We start from the raw sequence: 25,017 nt of genomic DNA, 5'->3' as shown, positions 1-25,017 counted from the left end.
GGGCTCGAGCTCAGGGGAATCCGTTTCTCGGGGAAAAAATGCACAGAGCTTAAACAAGCGAGTGTTTGTGTGAGGGCCAGTCGGTGTCTGGCTGAGGGAACACAGGCAACACACTGAGGAGTTTGTGTGTGATTGCAGAAGATAGTGAAAGATAGACAGGGGGAGATCTTTGGGGAGACAGAAACTGAGACAGGGAGATACAGAGAATGGAGATAGAGGACATATTCACCACGCATATCTACAGTCTAATTTGAGTCAACTGGAGCATAATGAAACATTTTGTCCTCATTCCACTTGTCTGAACTCGTAATGTAAAGAAAGACCAGTGTACCACATCTTTCAATTTTGATATTTTAATGATTTTAAAAACAAATACCCTGACCCTGGATATAGAAATGTACAGTAACCTGGATGAAAAAGATTCAAAAACAATTCTTACATAGTAACTACTATAAAGACGGTCAATTTCAGGCACTTGGAACCACATACAGTTTTTGTTTGTCATGCTACACAAGAAAGTACTTCTTTGGTCCTTTTTTTTTTTTTCTCCCAGTCAGGTCAGTTGAAACCACAGACAGAACAAAAAAAAAAAAAACAGCTTTCTGGTTTCGTACAAACTATTTACATTTCATTATAGACCCAATACAAGCTTCCACCAGACAAGAAACAAGAAAACGCTCCTCAGTCACACATCAACCCTTCATATTCTTCTATACATGTCCATGTTACGAAAAAAAAAAGTTTTAATTAGAATGGCTCGAGTTTTTTTGTATTTTTACAGCAGTATTAATCAATATAACTTAGTGGAATAGTTTTGATATACAATTTGGCAAAAAAAAAAAAAAAGAGGATAAATTCAAGGAATGCACTGGTGTATCAGCCGGTATTGGTCAACCTCAGTCTTGTTGATCTGCAATTAAGACGAGTTTCACCGATAGCAGCAGCCGATGTTGATCTGTTTTGTTTCATTGAAGGTTTAATGAACAATTTTATGTAATAGTTTGTGTTCGTTTAAAGACAGTGTGGTGAAGACAAAGATTTTAACCTTTCAACATCTAGCTGATCACCACCTAACCATTTTAGCATTAGGGATACATTTAAGTCATGTTTTAGCCACATGCTAAATACAAAAACTTATATCACGTTCGAAAGAAGTCTAACTCACGTATTTTGGCCTTAAACTTCTTCTGTTGTAAATCTAACCTTAACCCTAACGCTATTAACAGGTTTAAAACAGTTCAGTTCTTTTTGTAAGGAAGATTTCTTTATTTTCCCAACACAAAAGGGAGAATAAATACATTTTTTAAAGACACTGGCATCTGCTATCAGCCAAATCCTTATTTTACACATCGGTATCAGCCCAGAATTTCACTGCATCCCTACTTAATTCCTATATGTCCACAATGGGTCTCAAACCAAAGAACCCACATTGCTACAAAAGTACCAGCATTCTAGTAAAATGCTGTTTACATCAACGTAAAGTTAAAGCAAAAAGCTTGACAGGTTTCTCCAAAGTTCTTGCTCAGCTGCAAGGCAGCCACGTCTGATAAGAGTTACTGCAGGCAGCCATGGGCGACTGAACCTGCGCCACATAGTAATTGCTGAAGTTGACGTCTCTGACATACGGGGCGGGCTGGTAGTAGCAGGTGATGTTTGATAGAGCGGGGATTGCATTCTGTTCGGCCATGACGCGCAACGCCAGGGCGGAAATAAGTGCCAATGTCTGTCTGCGCTCATGGCCCATCAGACACACAGTGCTTTCGTCCACCACCTGCCTCAACGTCACCAGGTACTGGTAGCGCTTGTGCTCCATGCCCGCGAAGTGGTTCTGCAGATAACCTTCCAGTTTCCTCTGCTGCTCGCTTATATCAGGGAAGTCGATGAAGAAGCGTGAGCACATGTAGCGCTGCATTTGTTTCATCTGAGCCTCAGAAGACGGCTGGAAACCACGCACCAGCAGGTGGCAGTACTTGAGCAGCCCGCCACCTCGGATCTCTTCTGGGCTGCGAGTGGCGATAGTCTTGGAGCGAAGGTGGCCCAGAGCTTCCTCAAAGTCCCCGTACATGCTCTCCCCCTGCACCGTCGGGTGGAAGGTCTCGGACATGGCCGTCTCCGAGCAACGGTCGAAGAGCAGCAACGAATCCAGAGTGATCTGGAAGGAGTCGACACTGAACTCGAACTGCCTCCGAAGAGAGTCCACGAACTTGAGCTCCACATTCTTGCCGGTGTTATTGGACAGGGAGATGAGGCTCCAACGGTCCGTCTCATTGCATACTTTGACCAGTTTCTGGACGTACGCCTCCTTCAGTGCGAGTGCTGTGATTCGCTCCCTGCACACCCCTTCAGGCAAGAAGTCCACCAGGCAGTCCAGCACCACGTCCTTAACCAGCCGGAAGGTTTTGTCATCGCTAAGACTCAGGCCGAAGATGAGGTCCAGGTCTTTGTAGCCCAGGCCGTTGTCTTGGTGAAGCACGTGACTGGCTGCGGATCCGTTCAGTTTAACGTCACGTACCACCACGCCCTGTTCCTCCAGCCGAGCCCTGACCACCTGAAAGATACAGAAGCAGAAATATGAATGATGTATCCACACGCAGATAAAAATCAGAGCAGCCTCACATGCAAAATACAAGTCTGTGCAAGCCAAAGCAGAGCCGCGATGCCTTGAAGCACATACAAAGAAAAAGAATCTACGGTACTGTCAATTCAATTTATTAAAGTATGTGGAGAATAACCTGGTTAAATAAAAACAGTTTAGATCAAAGCCAGAGTTATGTTGATCTGAATGTCCTGTTCTTTTCAAATCTAATTTAATCAATGAGCAAAATAAAATTAAAAAAATTTACATAAAACAAATGCTTTTGCTTCTTCATGTCTTTTTAGATGGAATCGTGCTTTTTCTACAAACTATTGGCAAAGCAAGTACAGTAACTTTCCAGTGAAATTTACTGCGTGATAAATTAACTTTTACATAAAACATAAAACAGGAAACTAAAACCAGAACAAAGAAGATAGTGAGATTGTGTATTGCCAAAAATCTGGAAATATGATGTGTCATAATGCAAACATTACTTTTAAATCTGATTTTAGGAAGTTTGTCACATTATAAGTAACAAATAATTCATACACATTGGGTTACAGCTCAAAAATGTTTTAATGTTTTGTTGTTTTTCTTTATGTTTTTAATGCATTTTCTGATTTTGAACTGACATTTTTAGCTGTTTAACAAATATTTCTCATGATCTGACTGTAAAGAATGGTTTAATATGGCAAATAACCACCTGATTTCTTCAATTTTAATTTAGCCTTTAAATTTTAAACTCTAAACTCTATATTACAATTATCTGTATCAACTAATATGAACATTTCACATCCCCTTTAACAGCAGAGGAGTAAAATAATTACAACAAATACAACATTTACCATCCCAGAAGAACTGATATAGTGTTTTGGTGTATCAATACAAAATCACAAACCTAACATTACAACTCTGTGTATAGATATTGTCTTTCAGCTCTTGAAGGAAGCAGGAAGCTGCAGTACTGATGCACTGACATACCAACACGTGAAGTTGGAATCAGACTCCTGCAGCAGGTATTTTTCAGTATATTGCTCAAGGAAATGTTGTCAACAAAGTAGCAGCAATGAGGATGTGGGGATGTGATCTTTTCACAAAAAGATGGCGTCATTAATCCTACCTGCTGCCTAAAGGGCGAGGATGCCTTAAATACTGAGCAGTACACCTGTAATGGTCGAATACCTGTACCAGTAGATTACAGTTTTGATATATGAAGTGTGCTAAGTGACAAGTCAGTGCTTGTAGACTTTAAGAGGCTCTCAAAAGAAAAAAAACGGAGTTCAGCTGTGAACTTTTAAACTTGTGGCCTATGGCCAAATTTGATCTCTATGCTGTCGTATAAACACTGTTTGGCAGGGAAAAGATTTATCTACGTATTAGAACACACACCATGCTGCACTGCTGTGATACTTGAGAAAATGCTGAGCTACAGACAGCTGAGATGTTTATGCATCCTGTCTGTTGCATTACTCAGATGACACTATAAAAGGAGAAAAAAACAGCCAAACAAGGCCAATTCTGAAGAAATTCAAAACACAGCTGTCTGTTAGACAACTCTCATTGAGCCATCGGGGACTTGAAGTTTCCCAAGCAGCTATCAATCTATGAAGAAAGACATCTATCCAGGCATGTTAATCCTATTTTAGAGGCTGAGATACAGTATCATAATACAGGGTGTAAACTTAATCCGATAAATCCCTTTTTAATGGAACTCTACAACTTCAAAGTTACAGAGGAAGTGCTAATGTGCTATGAAAAGCTAGGAAAATATATTTTATTAATGATAATAACAATAATTTTGTTTAATAATAATGTTGGCAAATCACAAAATTTATCACCATTTTGTAAACTAAGGTGCTGTTGAAGGTCTGAGTTAAACAAGGAGATTAGAGGATGTGAGGTATTTGTGCTCCAGACTCCCATCCACTGTTTAACTTCAGTTCCATACATGCAGACTGGGTTGTACTAACCGTTATGACTTTCCGAGCTTTAACATTTAAACATGTTTTACCGACTATTCAACCCTAAATATTTAATAAAACCGATAAACAATACAATGTAACTTTGTTCAGCAGCATTCCATGTAGCAGCAGCTTAATATCATAAAAAAAATATTTAAAAAATAATCTGAAAAACACAGTTTGTCTTAAAATACTCCTAATAAATACAAATGCATAACTAGTCAAACAAAAGTCATTTCAAGTGAATCTATCTGTTTATAGATTCACTTGTTTAAGCATTTTAACACAGCTTTGTTAAACTTACAGTATTTTTTAGTCTTAAATTAATCTTTTTTTGGTGCCACCCAGTCTTTCCACCTGACTCTAAAAAGAGGAACCACCTGTTTTTGTCGTTAGATTCTAGTAAAACCATGGAAACACAATAACGTTGACATTAAATTGTTTATATTGCCACCTTTAATCAGGCTTAGCAAAGATAAAATCTGTGTTTATCCCAACCCTCATGAGGTTTAGGCACAGGCCCAAGCCACTCGCAGCACCGCCTACACCAAAATCAGACAGAATAGAGTTGGTCTCCAGTGGATAAAGTTTTGTTGTAAAGCTCTTTGGATGTTGTTTATTACCCAAGCTTTTATAAAATTTTGTACACGGATATGGTGTTAGGAAATATGGAAAAACACCTAACTGTGTACCTACGTCTCCTACAAATAAGGAAAACATTGGAACCTACAGGGCACCGAAATCCTGTGAAAACCACGGAAAAGCCTGTGGAACACTGAAGATCAAATGACAAAATGGTCCCATTCAAGGAGCTCAGACCTGCTTCGCTGAGTGAGACTACACACGGCTTGAGAGGGCGCTGGACAACACAGCGAAGTGGGCATCCAGCGAAGGAAACCCACAGTGCTATTTGCCCTGACATTACACTTAAACAGTTGGTCTGATTTAACTGCGTGCCATAATCTGCCCGTCTAGGGGTCCTCGAAAAGAGCGTACGAGGAAACCGGGCTTTGCCACCCCCGCCATCCCCTCATAAAACAGGCCAGTACATTTCCCACATGACGCACCAGCACCTGGTGTGCCGAGCGAGGGGAGACACTTCCGCCGACGTTCAAGCACAAACCCTTGTAAAAAGAGCCGCAAACACACCAGACTGTCTGGTGTTGACAACGCCTTGGCGACACATAACAGTCTCTCCACTTTCCTTCTACAGTCTCAATAGTTTCCTTGAGTATTTCATTTAAGCTGCGGCCTGAATGTGTTTTTATTATGGCAGTATGAAATGACCCAGCCATTTGCCAGCCCATAGTCCCCTGGACGCCAATGAGAGCCCTGGGCAGCGAGTCAGATCATCCCTCTGCCAAGTAAATGGTGACAGCAAATGAGGAGTTACGAGTCCCTGACCTTCGCGTCCACTCCAAAACTAACCCAGCCAGTGAGTCGTACAGTAGCTTGGCAGGCAACGAGGGGAATGATGATGGTTTTTCCTTTGATTTGAATAGCTTCCTTGAATTTCCTATGCACGGGTGGTCATTTCACCTGTACGCTCAGACCTGAATGAGTCATGTGGGCTGAAATATGACGCTGGACCCACAGTCTGAAATTGATGCCATTCAGCCAAGAATTTATTCAACTGTTTCAAGGGTTCATAGATGTGTTATTGTCTCGGGACCTTAAAACTTTGATAGGATTCTATCCAAGGGACCCATTTGGGGAGATTTTTGAGGTAATGGCCTTTTGAGCCATGTAAGATAAAACTGGTGAGATCGAAAGCTATGGTCAGAATAAGCACCCTTTTATATCATGCAACTGTGATACTGTCTTGTGATTCAGTTGTAATATCAAGCTACTGTATTCAGCATCTTCCACAGCAGTCAGCTTGTTTCAGATGGGTAGTTTTTTTTTTTTTTTTTTCATTGGGCTATTTGATACAGTATCTATCGAGCTATTCTGTTCTAAAAGCTCTAGTCACATGTTAAAACTTACACAACAACAATGCACATTACCTTCCTCTTCACGGCACGCAGGAAGTGATGCTTCAACAAAATTTCTGTTTTAAATTTAACATAAAGCAACATATGGGTGCATTTTATATCACGATAAGTTGCACAAACATGTACTTTACCACTCACTAGTCTTGTTTCAACTTTAAATGGAACTATTGGGTGTCCCCTTCTATAGCTAAGCTTTATGCTAAGCTAACCATTAGCTTCTCACTAAGCTAACCCATACTTATCTTCGTCTCTCGGCATGATAATGAAAAATCACAACTTTAATCTATTTCTTTGTAGATCCTCTGACCTACAGGATACTGATTTGATTAATCTGGGTAAGCCCTTAAACCCAGATAAAAGAGACCAGGATACTTTAGCAATAATACGTTATAAAAGCTATTGTTGTTGACTAGGATTAGTTGAAAGCTAATATATGGCTTTTCATCCAGACTTCATGGATTCACATGGACATTTTACAAACATTTTAATATTCTTTTCCAGATATATCTAATGATTGATTAGTTTTTTGTTTTTTAGGGGTATGTTTGGGGGGCTATTAATCAGCGTTTTGCACTCCAAACTACTGCTATGACATTAGCTCTGTCCAAACCACTACTGGTGAACCTCTAACAGCCACGTTAAATCAAGTTTAGACAAACAGTTCTAAGACTATCAGATTAAGTTATTTATGTTGTAAAGCTTGCGCAAACAGAAAGAATAACCAGACTACTAATATTTATCATGTATTCAGGGATATGAATAATTTCAGTATGAACAAAATATCCTGCCTCAAAACCACAACACGGATGCACATTTTAATAGAATTATAAACTTGGCTGAACAAACCACAAATAAAAACTCCAATAGTGGAACTTTCAGGTGAAGCAATACCATTGGAGTGGTCCAAAACTGCAAAATAATGATGTGTTGAAAAGTTACACCAGAATATTAAAGATGAAAATGATTATTCAACACTCAAAACTAAGTGTTCCCATTCCAGGGAGATTGGGAGCATGTGGCGTCTTCATGTTGCTCAATCTCAACAATAGGCCAGTGAGGAGTCAGTTTACAGTCTGGCAAGGGCCACAGTGGAGTCAGGCGACTGGTCTTCACTTACCACAGTGATACGTTGTCAAGCCTGACCCACAAGTCCAGTGTTATTACAGGCAGTAATCCACTCCTCACTTTCTGCTCCAAAGCCGCTCACTACCATAAGGGAAAGCGGAATACCACTTCCAGATTTAAAAAAAACAACAACACACAATGGTGAAAGCACGCCAATGGGTAGATCTCAAATATGTAACACAGACACAACAATTTAGTTTATACGTGGTACTGGAAGAACTGGAATACGAGATGATCACTTCAGTAGCCAACAAAAACACTGGTCTTCATATTTCCACCCACACACATGACCCACTCAACAAATTACATAACATATGACTCATCCATCAGATATCTGTGTTTATCATTTGGTATGATGCTGTTGAGTATGCCTCCAGGACCTATAGTGGGATGAGGGAATGCATACTGTATGGTGACCATATATTCCTGCTGTGGGCTGAATACTGCTGATATTAAATAAAATGGAGAATATAGGAGTTAGAGTTTCCTTCCATGCTCCCCTGGCTCATTCAATAGCAGACCACAAACAGATGTTATTTAAATGTGGCCCTCAGACAAACCCACCATTGAGAGGGGCTCCTCTGCCTTTGTGGGAGTGGGATCTTATGGTCACCTCAGCCACTAGGTGACGACAAGATTGGCTCTGAGATCATCCCTCTGTCTCAGGTGGAAAGCTCTGTCTGGCACTAAAAATAAATGACACTAAAGAAGCAGGATGGTGGTTTTCACATGTTTTAGCCCATTTACCGATCACGAACACCTCACATTACTGTCATCCGTTTTCCATCACATATCGTAGTGGTTTAGATTTGTTATTTTTCCATGCAGCCACTGGATTCCACTCATGTCCATATGGTATAAAAATCAACTTGCTGAGACTTGAAACCTGCCTGACATATTCCATGACAGTGAACATGGCGTCAGCTTTTATTGTTGTCACATAATGTTATCGCCGCATGGTGACATAGTGCAGGCGAAGATTGTGTTGTAAGAATGATTAACTTTGATGTAGAGTTATTATTCAGTAGCTAATATGCCACAATGTTGAAAAATATTGGTTTTGGTCTTTCAATACTACTTTTTCTAAGCATAACCACCAGACAGAGCTGCCCAGAGGCTTGTTGTAGTTTATTAGCAGTTATCTTACATATCTTAAGATAGATGAGTATTATGGCATCAGAAAACAGACTCTATATAGGATTTCAAAGTTAGCTTTTGTTCACAAAGACCTCTAGCAATATTTTACACTGTTTAAATTTGGTTGGCATACTGACAAATTTGTTCTTTTTTAAATAAGTTTTCAAGCTTTATCTAAAAGTAATGTAATTATTGTGCCACAAGGAAACTCATACATCAAAAATTTCAGTAAGATTTCAAATATGGCTTTCTTTGTTTAAAAAAAAACATTGCAAGAATTTGTGCTGTAAATTTGGACAAATTTGGCTTTTTTAAAACAGATTTACTTGCTAATACAATTATTGTAGTGCAAGGTAAGTTCCTACAGATGCCTTTTTACATCAGTATTAACAGAAACAGAAAAGTTCTATTTCAGAAATGTTTACAAAGACTATTAGCAATTATTTGCACAGTTTGGATGGATATTAATAGCAATTTTGCTAGCACCATCTAAATATGATAATTATTTTTGTACCAAAGACTTTTGAAATAAACAACACATAGTTATTTGTTATATAGGTAAGACAGTTTCACATGTTGGTTGCTCTTTTGTTAGCAAAGTTTTACTCCACCAATTTAGACAATTCTTTTCATAAAAAAAGCTTATCATCATTAACTAAATTAACTAAATAATTAATGTGGCACCATAAAAATTGTCTATATATACATTTGAATGATTAACAACCTAATACTGACTTACTATTTAAAAGTAAATATGAAATGTGTCTTCAGTTTACAAAAAAATGTTTGTAGGGTTTTGTGCTTCCAGTGTGGACAAGTATGAATATAATTTCTATCTTTATACTTAACATACAAGTAGGTGCAGCCAATGTGTTAGCATGTTAGCACTCAACCATGAAAGAAAATGGAGCCATGAGGGAACTGTGGTTCCTCTTAATCAGATACTGGGTAAAGAGGGGGCTAAATTTCCAGAAGCTGGTCTTTGAAAGCTCTTTAAAAAGGAGTCTGCTTCATGGAAAGAAAAATGTTTGGGGTCCTTGTTGTCTACAGGCCTGTATAATGAGGGAAAGACATTAGTGGGGATGTTCAGAGCAGATGGTAGGGGCCTCTCTGATTATAGAGGCCCTTGAAACGTTATGTTTGTGTGTGTGCGTGTGTGTGTGCATGTGTGTGCGTGTGCATGTGTGTGTGCGTGTGTGTGTGAGGGTCTTTCTTCCCCACAGGATCACCACAGAAAATGTAATTCACTCAAGGGAAATATGAACCTGGATTACAAGGAAAGACAGTTAAATAATACCCAGGAAAGTTTCAGCCCTTTCCACTATAAGTTTCATCCTGGGTAAATATTCTGTAGCTCAGTCATTATCTCCATCTCCCTCATTTTCACGAGAGCTGTGAAAAAAAAAGTGACTGTAGGAGCAGAAGCATTAGTGAGCTAGTGGAAAACTGAAGTCATGGCGTTAGATCATGCCTTTCTTATGTCTGTGTTAAGACTATGAGTGATCAAATGTCTTCTAAAGTGTAATCAGCACTGCCAAAACCCCTCACCATACCATGAGTGTGTTTCAAAACAGTGGCAGACGGGATTTATGGGGTCGACTTATGGGTATCCCCGGGGTTAGACTAATAACTCCATTAAAATATGACTGTTTTCTATACATTTAGCAGTTAAAAGTCAATTGAAAAGTGCCTGGGTTCAGACATAACTCCTTATTTCCTTCAAGTTATGTAAGGTATAGGAATTTTCTACAAGTGAGTGACTCATTTTGCACAATACAGATCAGTCCACACAATAACAGCTGACTGATCCATTCATAACTTGTCAAAATGTGTTATGTATACTGGACTGTATGCGTCAGCGTCCTTTATTATAATGACAAGTGCTTGCTTTGAACTTAAACTGGATTGGATGGTATGGCTACTAGTGGTTACAAACAGGAACTGAGTCTTTAATACAGTGGCTGTGCCATTAAAGTCAGTTATAGTCAATATTTACCAAACTAAAGTCAAACATATATAAAAGCGCACAAAAGAAATACTAAAAATCACTTTATTTTCTTTTTTCCTTTAACCAGGTGACGCACATCAGTTGCATCCTGAAGTGATAACCTGAGAAAAATATAAATATCTCACCTGAACGATCTGTCGGGGCTGCACGGACAGCGTGGGGAAGTTTCCGCGGCCGTGGATCGGGACGCTCTCTCCCAGGATGGAGTCCAGACGCCGCACCTGATCCCAAGACAGCACACTGACCCGCCGACTCAGCTCCGAGGCATCACCGGAGGACATGACGACCGGACTCAACGTGGGGGGGGCGTCCAGACAGTGCGTAAAAAGTTAGAATGTAGCGGTGCGCAATTTCCCTCCTGAAAAAACCTGCGATATGTGTGGATACGCCGTTACGCACGGAAGGCACTGGTCCGTGTGTCACTCTGTCCGTCTGTCCTGGAATACACTCTTATTTCAGAACCCTCCGGAATGTAAAGAAGCGATGGGAAAGTTTGTTAACATCTCCAAAAGGGGAAACTTCCAGTGCGTCTCTGTGCGTTCTTTTGTGCGCCTCTGCCTCCGCTGACTCCCTCTATAGATTACCGCCGCCTCCGGACGCACTCTGGGTTTTTTACTGAGCGGGGATTAAAGTGCGCCTTCCCATTGGCTGGAGCGAGATTTATGAAGGCTGCAACATGCACGAGACTACAATCAGCCTACACACACACCCGCCTCCTCAGTTTTAGATGACTGCTTCAAGTCGTGTAGGAAAAATGTTAATTACTAGTTGAGTGCAATTAGAGGACGTAAGGCTACCAAAAGTCGTGAGAGTCCAGGACTGAAGCCTACTTTCATAAGACTAGACCACTTCTATCATAGTTTTCAAGAGGGTTCATGCACTAGGAAATGACAAAGTGTTCTAAGAGGAAGCCTAATATTAAAAATAAAGAAAAGTGTACAGAAAAAAAAACAACCTAAACTTATTCAGTAAATTAAAAAAAAAAAAAAAAAGCAAAAACAAAATAGTATTTATCCAAGATTTCACAAAAAGTCTTATGTTTAAGATTTAACCCTTTCATGCATGAATTATGAGAACCTTAGTTGAGTTTTTTTCCTGACGGTTTTTAGGCATGAAAAAAAACAAAAAAAACAAAAAAAACGCAGTTGAAATGTTTTCTATCAACCTATTTTTCATGGAGTTACAAAAATGTCCTCTCAGCTGGACACCATGTCTTTAATTTTTGACGCAAAAAAACAAACAAACAAACAAACAAACAAACAAACATGTATTTAAAACCCATCATCAGAAAGTGATAAACTGTGTGGAAAACTATGAAATAAAAACATTTTTCATGCAGCTAATCTGATGTTTTCTCACATTTTAACATACTCCAATATAGTAACTTCATGCAGACAATATGCCAAAAAAAACAACCTTTTTGATTAAGAAAACTATTAATTACATTCGAATACCAATTAGCAATTGATTTAACACATTACTGCAGATCAGGTTTATCAAGAACAGCAAAGTTACAGTAATGGTATGAATGTCAGTGTATGGGATGGTGCATAAGCATCCACTGTGTCGGCTGATATGGAACTAAAACAACAAAACCCATAAATATACAAGAAAACAGCTATAGTATAACTGTCCACTGTAGTGACTGATGTGCATGAAAGGGTTAATCAAGAATTTTTTTTCCCTGAGTGTTTGTATTCCTCTTTAGGCATGGAAAAAAAGCAATGCGATTGAATTTTTTTTTATTAACCTATTTTTCATGGAGTTACAAAAATGTCCACTCAGCTGGACACCATGCATTTAATTTATGAAACAAAGAAACATGTATTTGCTGATATACTGTGTGAAAACTATGAAATACATTTTTTTAAATGCTGCTAATCTGATGTTTTGTCACATTTTAACAGACTCTAATATTAGTTATTACTCACTTTATGGAGATAAGATGCAAAAAAAAAAAAAAAAAAAACCTTTTGTGAAAGAAAAACTGTTAATTACAATCTAATATCAATAACAAGCAATTGATTTACGCTCAAACATGTTACTGCAGATCAAGTTTATCAAAAACAGCAAAGTTACAGTATTGGTATGACTGTCAGTATATGGGATGAAGCATAGGCGTCCACTGTGTTGGCTGATATGGAACTAAAACAATAAAATCCATGAATATACAAGAGAACAGCTGGAGAATAACTGTCCACTGTAGTGACCAGTATGCATGAAAGGGTTAAAGCACAGGTGTCAAACATGTGGCCCGGGGAGCCAAATCCGGCCCGCCAAAGAGTTCAATCCAGCCCTTTGGATGAATGTGTGAAATGCAAAAATTACACTAAGATATTTTCAATCCTTTTGGTTCAGGTTCCACATTCAGACCAATTCAATCTCAAGTGGGTCAAACCAGTAAAACACTATCATAATAATCTATAAATACTCACAACTCCAAATGTTTCTCTGTACAGGGTGGGGAAGCAAAATTTACAATATTTTGAGGCAGGGATTGAAAGACAGTGTATGACCAATTAGTTTATTGAAAGTCATGAGAATTTATTTGCCACAAGAAAATGTACATAATAGAAAATGTTTTTATTCTATGTGTCCTCCTTCTTTCTCAATAACTGCCTTCACACGCTTCCTGAAACTTGCGCAAGTGTTCCTCAAATATTCGGGTGACAACTTCTCCCATTCTTCTTTAATAGTATCTTCCAGACTTTCTCGTAATAGTTTTGCTCATAGTCATTCTCTTCTTTCCATTATAAACAGTCTTTATGGACACTCCAACTATTTTTGAAATCTCCTTTGGTGTGACGAGTGCATTCAGCAAATCACACACTCTTTGATGTTTGCTTTCTTGATTACTCATATGGGCAAAAGTTTCTGAAAAGGTATGGATAATAGTGTCAGGTATGATTATGACATCAATATATGTTTGGTTTCAAAACAATTGACGTAGTGTCTGCTGAGAAAAAACAACTAAATGTTCATTGTAAATTTTGCTTCCCCACCCTGTATATTATTATGGATGGAGGCAGAAAAGCCAGGTGTAGATTACTGCACAAAGTGAGAATTTTATTTTCCTTGGTCAGGATATGTACAGTCAGTCCAGCTTGGATTTACAAGGCTGACAATTAATACTGACCAAACAATAACTCAAACTATGAATTATGAAAGAGCTGCAGCATCTGAAACTGACCACAATGAACATTTGACAGATAAACAGAACCACAGTGCTTCAGTTTCAGCTTCAGTTTCTCATGTCTTTTATGTATTGGGATTGTCTCTGTCAACTCACCATATATTTTTTATTAGCACGTTGTTGTTTTTTTTGTTTTTTTTGTTTTTTTTTATCAATTACTAGAAATTTCAGGTGACCCCATTTGAATTCCAGGCAACCTTATGTGGGGTCCCGACTCCAAGGTTGAAAAACACTGCCATAAAATGACTGTTGGGTCCAATCAAGTGGTAACACATGGACACATTTGGTGTTCAACAGTTTCTGTCATATAAGCCGAGTAACTTATATGCATGTATTATACATATTTGAGTAGGTATTTATAAGCACTTAAACATTATGCATAACAAAATTTTTAGGTGAAAAATGTCAAATTACTGCTCGGCAACACGTGGACTTGAAACAGACATCAAATTTTTTTACGCAAACATTCAAAACATGCGGTTCTCGACAGAAACTGATATTAAGTAGGACAAAACCTTTTAGATATTATGTATTATGTTCAACTATGCTGAAAATAAATTTTGGAGTAAAATATTGAAAAGTCTCTGTTTTATTGACATGAGAATGTGGTAACACATGGACAGGTTGCCATAGTAACATGTGGACGACTCTTTACCATTGTGTGAATCACCCAAAATGTTGACTTATTTTTTAAAACAAGCCACATATAATCGCAGTGTTTTATTCAATGTATTTAATACTAACACAGTGTTACTTACAACTTGTGCTGGTCCATACTGATATAGGTAAATTACAAATAAAGAGTCATTTCTTGGTAACAGTTCACAGATAATCTTTTTAAATGTGACCAGTGGATAAGTTCACAAACTTCATCATTCAGAATTTTAATTTCTGAAAGTAATAGACAGTCTTTTTGTTAATTTAATGCAGCCTAGCAGACGGTATGGAACTTCTCCTGTTCTGTGTAAATGGTATTTGAAAAGGAGAACAGTTCCATAAAATACAGATCTTTAGCTAAAAAATGAGCCCACTTGACAAATGATGTGTGCAAATTTACTTTTTCATGTTGATGTTCACTTGATCAGACCCAACTATGGAATATTTGATGAAGTTTATTATATTACAGAGTTAGCGTTTAGCATTAACTCACTCATGACCCCTTACAGATGGCTGTGACCCCTTTTGTCCAAATAAAGCCACTTCCTGATCCCCAAAAGCTATCACAGCAACAGCCAAATCGGAAACTTCTGCTCTTGACACATATCAGTTTACAAACCAATGGCTGATGTCAACGGTTCCTCCATCAACTAATTATATAGAGTCTATGGTTTTAAGTGTAATTTCTGCAGGACTCTATTGTGATTGCTACGGCCAGGACGCTGTTTTCCAAGTAATGAAGTTGACATCTGGCTTGATATATTGTCAAACCTCACTGATTTGGAAACTTTATATCATGTGATTGGCAAAGTAAAAGGTCTTTTAATGCACTGGAAGTTTCCATTTAACCATCCAAGGTATTATGAATACTTTCAGAATGCCAATCAGGTGTTTTTCCATATGAGGATCAATCACTTTTATGCACTAAAGCTATGTAACAAAAAAAAAAAAAAAAAAAAAAAATCACAGGAAAAATGGAGTGAGTTTTGAGATCTGATTAGCAGGCCTATGTAGCCAGTCCGTTTTGTCGCATAGTTTAGAAAATATTAAACATAATGATAGCTATTTGAATTAAGGGAAAATGATGTTAATTCAGTACTGTAAAGGTCATAACAGAGACTCATTTATTCCTGGACATTGAGGTTAGCACACATACCTCTTTTACACAGATTTTAGACCATCTAATGCTTAAGGTTGACCACTGCGGAATGAAATGCATCATTTATGAGCATTATGTAACACCAAGCCATCATGCATCATTATATCCAAATTAGCTTTTTCAGTTCTTGTTCGACCTGGTCATTCATTAGATGAGATGTTAAATGATGGTAAAAGTAACATGCTGTAGACCGTTACCACAGGGGAAATCCCACTTATACTATTATACCATTATGAATCATTAAAACATTAATTATATGCATAATGTTCACTTTTCTCCAATTTATTCTCCATCCCTGACTTTCTCCCTTCTGTAACTGTATTCTAGTGTTTTCCACGCAGAAAAAAAAACAAGATGAAATTGTACGGAATGACTGGTGTGACTCCTGATTTATGCAGGCAATGTATAGTTGCAGAAAAAATTATTAGACCACCCCTTGATTTCTTCAATTTCTTGTTCATTTTAATACCTGGTACAACTAAAAGTACATCTGTTTGGATAAATATAATGATAACAACAAAAATAGCTCATGAGAGTTTAATTTAAGAGCTGATATCTAGACATTTTCCATGTTTTCTTGATACTAACCAAAATCACTTGAGTTCTTACATCAATAGCAATGGCATTGTGGAGATAAAACAAATATCAAACATAATTCAGTTTTAAAAAAAGATATAAAGAATTGATTCTTGAGAGGCACAGTATTTAATAATGACAATGAGGCCTGTTTGTTTATGGATGATGCTGTACTGATAGACGGTATGCTGTAATTATTGAAGAAAATGGTTGAATTGTTGAGTCTGTATGACTGTACTGACATGAACATTTTGTTGTGTATAATTCAGTTACTGCTTTATGTATTTGTTGTGGTTCGATGCTAAAATTAGGAAAATAGTATTGTTTGATTTTTGCATTAAGTTAGTGATAAAGGTGTAAAAGCACTGAGGGGTAGGATTAAATAAGTTTATACTTCTTCCTACTTCTTTTCAACCATGCAAAATTCAGACTTGTATGTGCTTGAAGATAGATTCTGTCCATTTAAATGTTTATTTTTGTTTTATTTTGTTTTTTGTTTTGTTTTTATTTTGTTTCTTTGCATGTTTGAAATAAACAAAACAGTGCTTTTAGATATTCCATGTTTTCTTTTCTGCCTGTTTTAGTCACATGATACACACGAGTTAGTATTTGACTGCATAACCATTGTTTTTGATGACTTTTGGTGGTCTAATAATTTTTTCCGTAACTGTATCGGTGTGCAAAGAACACAGAAACAGTAAAAAAAAAAAAGAGAAAATATTCCAGTCTTAGAAACAGAGAAGGAAGACCAGAGGAGTTTGAACGTGTGCTAGTAAACATCATTCCTTTGCATTATGACAGCGGCTGACTGACATTCCAAGTGTTTTATAAGGTCATAAGGTCATCAGATTAACCATTAATGGAATAAAGCCTGCTATTATGGCTAATTTCCTTGTTATTCATCTGATACATGACATCTTTTCATCTCATATATCTCTATATTAGAATACAACATCCTTGGACTATTAGGTCTTCCTTGTATCCTCAACACTATTAACCGAAAAGACCCAGTGCTATTTCTGTGTCAGTTCCCAAATAAATTTTTCTCTATATTTAACCTTAGTTAAATGTTTTATCATCATTCATTGTCATATAATCCTTTTTAGTTGGAGTTTTTTCGGTGTAAATCATGTATTTTCCAAGATTTAATCTACTGATCATGTAGATGTTCATAAAAGCTCAGTAAATCCAGAAACAGAGAAAACGGAAGAAAAAAATGACTTTTTCAGCAAAGGTATCATTATTGGAACATAAACCACTGTCACTGATCCAACTTTTACTGGTGAATCAATGTTGCAGAAGATGACAATGTTTCCACGGTTGCTATGGCACCTCTGAACATCCAAATGGGTCATATGTGATGACCATGAAAAGATGACAAACTGTATTTTCCACCAATTATTTACATGTATTGATAGGATTAGTGGATCAGCAGGTATTAAACAGTTTAGATCAGTAGATGGTTTTGGTCACTAGTGGGTATTTGGGTCTTTATGGGTTAATTAAGACAGAGAGACCTGAAGAGACCCAATGTAGTCCACCATATTACACAACTGTACTTCAAAATGGACTTCCTCTTCTTGTCTTTCATCTATCTGTAACTTTTTTTCCAGGACCTCTTTAAAGCTGTCTCATCGGAGGTCTCTGTTACCTGTAAAACACTAAAGATACTTTGTGAATAACTTTTATCTACACTTTTAGAGGGAATTTTCAGAAAACATCTGCTGCTAACTGTGCTACTCCCTGTCTTCACTAAGACTCTCTTGTAAAACAGTTTTATGGACCTGATGGGTCTTTCCAGGATAAATACGATCTAAAATAGTAGGAGTTTTCTTAGAATTCACGAGGATCGTTAATGAATACATACTTGGGATTTGACCCTGTGTATCACTTCATTTATAAGCTACCAGATAGATAGATAGATAGATAGATAGATAGATAGATAGATAGATAGATAGATAGATAGATAGATAGATAGATAGATAGATAGATAGCAGTAGTATCCACAAACTTAAAAAACTTAAAAAAACAACAATAGTATAAACACAGTTATAAACAGACGGCTTGCTCCGCTTCTTCTTCAACAAGATAAAACACATTAAGGTGTGTATGTTTACATTAACCTAGATACAAATGTATAGAATGTACATGTTTACACAAAATCGATATGTTCAATTCACAGCAATTACAGGTTTGACATAGTTTGTCCATTTTGACCAAATGATTCCCAAAAGATTCAAAGATGTCAACTTTTCCAGACTGTAAATATCCTGTACGATTTCGATTTAATTTTATTTTTTAGTTATAAAATTGAGAAATCATAGGGAGATAACCACACAAACAACAAAAAGAGAACAGAAAGAAAAGAAAAGAAACTAATAGACAATCGTAAACACTCAGTAACATCATTTCAAGACATGACAATGATCAAAAGAATGAAAGAAAGAGGAAAAGAAAAGAGAAATATAATGAGAAAGACATACGGATAGATAGATAGATAGATAGATAGATAGATAGATAGATAGATAGATAGATAGATAGATAGATAGATAGATAGATAGATAGATAGATAGATAGATAGATAGATAGATACTGGGAGTGTACAGTGTAGCAGCAGCATGACACACATTCAGTAACGATTGATTACACTGGTCAACAACAAATTTATTGTTTAAGTTTTTTGAGCTGATTCAGGATAATTTTGGTGTGCTGAATCCAAAAATCACATTAATTTTGCTCAATCAGGTCAACTTTCTGAACTATGGTACATATTGGCTTTTTAACATTTTTGCTTACATTTATGGGCATTTTCACATCATATGATACAAAATTCTTTCATATTTCTTGCAATAAACGAGTTCTGAAGATTTTACTTTTGCCAATTTTTGATTAATGTTTTTTTTAATATTACATGTGAATGAAATGGCTTCGACTAGAAAATCTTGCAAAAATAAGCCTGACGTATTCTGCTACATCTGCAGTGAATACACCATTGTACCTAACAGGAATCAAGTCACAAGTTTCATAAGTGTGCTTACCAATCTTATTTTGGTATTAATTATTATATTTTGTGAGAAGATCAAATTTTTCAAAATCAAATTAGCAAAAAAACCTGACCTGATTGCGAAAAACAGATGTCATTTTTGGATTTAGCGGTGCAAAATGGTCCTAATTCAGTTGAAAAAACCTCGACAACTTGCAAAAAACATTTTTTTGTAACCCAATGTAATCAGTTCTTAAATCTGCCCCTTAAAGGTCTTAAAAAATCCACAAACACAATAAACGTTATTGCTGTATTCACTTTGCAAATATTTGCAAAGAATTTGTCAAATTTCTAATTAGTGTTGGTTAATTAATGTGGGAATGAGTGGAGCCTCCAACAGTCGTTCATGGGTGGAGGGGTTCAGATATGAGCTTTAACTGCAGAAATATTAGTTATGGAGAAATAGAAATGTAATGTTAGCTGGACTGAAACATGGTTAACACTGGTTTATGACAATAACCACGAGCCCCATTGTACAGTTATATAGGCCTATCTGAATGTAGGGTCTTACATTTGGTTAAAAACATCTTGAAAAATGTCTTAAAAAGTCATAAATGTAGCGTCTTCCAACCTTAGACCCACTATGCCTCAAATCAAATACTTCTTAAAGTGTACTCTATAAATAATGTGCTTACTTTCCCAGTGTTTTCTCATGAAGACAGCGGTGCCCTCCCCCCCCTCAAATAAAAATAAGTCACATTTTAAAGTCTTCAGCCCTTCATCACATTTTCTTTGGATGAAAAACCTGTTATGTAACACAACAGGTAAACATCTGCTACTGCCATTTGTGCAAAGACACTTGTTAAGATGCCAATATCAGCAAATATCAGTCAGTACTGATGTCCTGCTGTCATGAAAAACTGATTCATATTTCCTGTATAAGTCTATCTTGTGCATCTCCTAAACCATCATAACAATGTACACTCCATCATTCAAGATTCAAGAAGGTTTATTGTCATTATGTGCATAAAACAGATTTTGCTTACAAGAAGTTCTTGGCTACATAAAAAAATATAAAAACACTAGAGAATATGCACATCAAGACTTTGTGCATCATCATAAATAGAAAGAAGTTAAAAAGCACAGTATGTACAGTGTGGTAAAACAGTATGAAACCATGGAGATGCTGGGGATTGAACCCAAGACCTCATACATATGACAGACAACTGAACTGAATTGAATTGAATTGAACTGAACTGAATTGAATTGAATTGAATTGAATTAAATTGAATTGAGCTGAGTTGAACTGAGTTGAGTTAACTTGAGTTGGGTTGAGTTTAACTGAGTTCAGTTGAATTGAATTAAATTGAGTTGAACTGAGTTGAGTTGAGTTTAGTTGAGTTGAATTGAGTTGAACTGAGTTGAATTGAATTGAGTCAAATTGAATTGAGCTGAATTGAGTTGAGCTGAGTTGAACTGAGTTGAATTGAACTGAGTTGAGTTGAATTGAGTTGAACTTAGCTGAGTTGAATTGAAATGAGTTGAATTGAATTGAGTTGAACTGAGTTGAATTGAGTTGAACTGAGTTGAGTTGAACTGAGTTGAATTGAATTGAATTGAGCTGAATTGAGTTGAATTGAGTTGAACTTAGCTGAGTTGAATTGAAATGAGTTGAATTGAATTGAGTTGAATTGAGTTGAACTGAGTTGAGTTGAACTGAGTTGAATTGAATTGAGTTGAATTGAGCTGAATTGAGTTGAATTGAGCTGAACTGAGTTGAGTTGAGTTGAACTGAGTTGAATTGAGTTGAACTGAGTTGAACTGAGTTGAATTGAGTTGAGTTGAACTGAATTGAGTGGAACTGAGTTGAGTTGATTTGAGTTGAATTGAGTTGAGTTGAATTGAGTCGAATTTAATTGAGTTGAATTGAGTTGAACTGAGTTGAATTGAGTTGAACTGAGTTGAGTTGAATTGAGTTGAATTGAATTGAGTTGAATTGAGTTGAACTGAGTTGAGTTGAACTGAGCTGAATTGAGTTGAATGGAGCTGAATTGAGTTGAACTGAGTTGAGTTGAGTTGAACTGAGTTGAGTTGAATTGAGCTGAGTTGAATTGAGTTGAACTGAGCTGAATTGAGTTGAACTGAGTTGAGTTGAACTGAGTTGAATTGAATTGAGCTGAATTGAGCTGAATTGAGTTGAATTGAGCTGAACTGAGTTGAGTTGAGTTGAACTGAGTTGAATTGAGTTGAGTTGAATTGAGTTGAACTGAGTTGAATTGAGTTGAGTTGAACTGAATTGAGTTGAACTGAGTTGAGTTGATTTGAGTTGAATTGAGTTGAGTTGAATTGAGTCGAATTTAATTGAGTTGAATTGAGTTGAACTGAGTTGAATTGAGTTGAACTGAGTTGAATTGAGTTGAACTGAGTTGAGTTGAATTGAGTTGAATTGAGTTGAACTGAGTTGAGTTGAACTGAGCTGAATTGAGTTGAATGGAGCTGAATTGAGTTGAACTGAGTTGAGTTGAGTTGAACTGAGTTGAGTTGAATTGAGCTGAACTGAGTTGGTTGAATTGAATTGAGTTGAGTTGAATTGAGTTGAACTGAGCTGAATTGAGTTGAACTGAGTTGAACTGAGTTGAACTGAGTTGAATTGAATTGAGTTGAATTGAGTTGAACTGAGTTGAGTTGAATTGAGCTGAATTGAGTTGAGTTGAACTGAATTGAGTTGAGTTGAATTGAGTTGAGTTGAATTGAGTTGAACCGCGTTGAGTTGAGTTGAATTGAACTGAGTTGAATTGAATTGAACTGAGCTGAACTGAGTTGAATTGAGCTGAGTTTAACTGAGTTGAATTGAGTCGAACTGAGTTGAACAGAATTGAACTGAGTTGAGTTGAACTGAGTTGAGTTGAGCTGAATTGAACTGAGTTGAACTGAGCTGAACTGAATTGAACTGAGTTGAGTTGAATCCATGTGTAATGGTTACCATGTTAAATATTATTCAAGTGGAATTATGGGAAATGTAGGATCCTTTTCATTGCTGAACCCCTCTAGGATGTTTATACTGTTCTTTATAGAGATGTCAAACTAAATGACTAGATTACACCTTTAATGACCTGAGTTATTTTCAGTGTAACATAAGCTCAGTTTCACACAGAATTACAGCGTTAATACCACCACTAGCATACATGTCGTTGCTATGTTACCACCTGTTTTAATGTGACTTGTGATTACACTGTTCACTGAACTTGTGTTCTAAGTGCGTGTCATAATCACCATGGTTTTAAATGGAGTACTCTCACTACTCTGTCATTATGTGTTTCAACTAATTTAGGGATTATTCGCGTTCGTTCTCCTGTTGTGCAAAGATTTTACCCTTTGGTTACTTAAAGACAACAACAATAGTGTGTGCATGCCTAAAGAGGCAAACGCGTCACTCTTATGTAACGCCATAGGGTCTGGTCTGCCTTTTCTTTTCCACTTACGACTGCAGACGCTTTGCTCCCTGGAAGGAAAGAATGTGTTAACGTCTCCAGTGCGCACGTCACGCACACACCGGTCAACAGCACAATCACAGTGTTGACAGGTCAAACAGTGGCATTTTGTACCAGGCTTTTGTTAAATGTGACAACTGACGATTGCATCAGGTCCTGTTTTGTTCAGGTAATTCCACTGGTTAACACCCCGACAGTCACATAACACATCAGTCATATGAAAAAAAAATATCCGTGTATGGAGTCCATTAGCAGAACAAAACAGACACATTAACTGTACAAATGTTTTAAAGGGCTTTTCATTCAATACAGGGTGTTTGCACTTTATCCAAATAAAAATTCCAGACTTTTCAAAACTGCTATTTTTCCCCCAAGACCTTGACCTTATGTACTTTTATACTTCTGTGCCGGCTTTTTTGTTTGAGACTGTACCTGTTGTGTGTAGTAGAAAGTTTGTTTTAATAAATATATGAATGAATGAATGAATGAATAAACGCATAATTCGCAGTAAATTATGTTTTACAGAGAGAAATTATTATTCCAGTTCTGTCCGGTTAACAAAATCATATCAATTTTTTTATGTTTCCTCATGTATTTCTAATCTTAACCCATAAAGACCCATACATCCACTGTCAACCAAAAGCATCTGCTGATCTAAACTGTTGATCCACTAATCTTATGTGGATAATTGTAAATAACTGATTCAGATTCAAATTCAGAAAACTTTATTTATCCCATACGGGAAATTCATTTGCAGCTTACCACAGACATCAGCCCACATCAAAGTGCAATGAGACAAACATAAATAAATCAGTGCACAAATACAGGACTATTGAAAGCAACTACGAATAAATGCATTTAAATAATCAACAATAAATAATCAATAAATACCAATGCAGACTAAGACTCTATTGGTTCTGCTAAAATTTAAAAAAAGAAAAAAAAAGCAACAACAAAAAATAATATAATATATAAAATGACTATAATGCCTCTTGTCAGAGTTTTATTGGTGTAAAATACAGTTTATCGTCTTTTCATGGTCATCATATATGACCCTTTTGGATGTTCAGAGGCTCCGTAGTTACCGTGGAAACACCGTCATCTTCTACAACATTGATTCACCAGTAAAACCCATGGAGTTGGATCAATGACAGTGGATGGAGACACTGGGTTTATGTTCAGTTAATGATATATTTTACTGAAAAAGTCACCTTTTCTTCAGTTTTTTTCTGTTTTGATACTATAAACTTTGAATTTACTCTGAGCTTTTTACAAACATCTTCATGATCAGTCCATTAAAAATTTTATTTTATTTATTTTTATTTTACCTTTGTTTAACCCTTTCATGCATTAATTAACCTTAGTCAAGATTTTTTTTCCTGAGTGTTTTTATTCCTCTTTAGGCATGAAAAAAAACAATGTGATGGAAAAATTTTTAATGAACCTGTTTTTCACAGCGTTACAAAAATGTCCACTCAGCCGGATACCATGTGTTTAATTTTTTGAAGCAAAGAAACCTATATTTAAAACACAATATCATAAAGTGATAAACTGTGTGAAAACTATGGAATAAGAACATTTTTAATGCAGCTAATCTGATGTTTTCTCACATATTAAAATACTCTAATACTAGTTATTACTCACTTCATGGAGATAATATGCAAAAAAAACAAACAAAAAAACAACAACTATTAATTACAGTCTAATAACAATTAGCAATTGATTTACACTCAAACATGTTGCTGCAGATCAGGTTTATTAAGAACAGGAAAGTTACAGTAATGGTATGAATGTCAGTTTAATGGATGATGCATAAGCGTCCATTTTGTTGGCTGATATGGAACTAAAACAACAAAACCCATGAATATATAAGAGAACAGCTGTAGAGTAACTGTCCACTGTAGTGTCCACTATGCATGAAAGGGTTAACCAGGAAATCCCATTGAGATTAGGAATCTCTTTTACAAGGGAGGCCTGGCCAAGGTAGCAGCCACACAAAGTCCAAAAAACATAAAAAACATACACATGATACACAATGAGCAATAAAACCCAATAACAACTATTCAACCATAATGGCATCAAGAAAAACAGTGACATTCCTCCTTCACCGCATTCTCCATGATATGTTTAAAATCATTAATAGAAATGAATATGTGTA

The 25,017-nt window shown here is 36.6% G+C and overlaps 1 protein-coding gene across 1 annotated transcript; it reads right to left on the bottom strand.

Moving 5' to 3' along the window:
* Positions 1–337: 337 nt before the first annotated feature.
* tent5bb (terminal nucleotidyltransferase 5Bb) lies at positions 338–11,396 on the bottom strand. The gene is made up of 2 exons (XM_030146974.1): positions 10,926–11,396; positions 338–2,548 (listed from the first exon to the last, which is right to left on the bottom strand). The coding sequence occupies exons 1-2, from the start codon at positions 11,079–11,081 to the stop codon at positions 1,523–1,525; spliced, it is 1,182 nt and encodes a 393-aa protein (XP_030002834.1). The 5' UTR covers positions 11,082–11,396; the 3' UTR covers positions 338–1,522.
* Between the last annotated feature and the right edge of the window lie 13,621 nt (positions 11,397–25,017).

This window comes from Sphaeramia orbicularis, chromosome 11 (assembly GCF_902148855.1).
Source record: "Sphaeramia orbicularis chromosome 11, fSphaOr1.1, whole genome shotgun sequence".
Lineage (NCBI taxonomy): Eukaryota > Metazoa > Chordata > Actinopteri > Kurtiformes > Apogonidae > Sphaeramia > Sphaeramia orbicularis.
This window is presented reverse-complemented; position numbering and strand designations above follow the sequence as displayed.

Excerpts from the sequence above, each read along its gene's own strand:
- tent5bb (XM_030146974.1), bottom strand. The coding sequence starts at position 11,081 with ATGTCCTCCGGTGATGCCTCGGAGCTGAGTCGGCGGGTCAGTGTGCTG. Across the intron at positions 2,549-10,925 it reads AGCCCCGACAGATCGTTCAG|GTGGTCAGGGCTCGGCTGGA; the intron begins GTGAGATATTTA and ends TGTATCTTTCAG.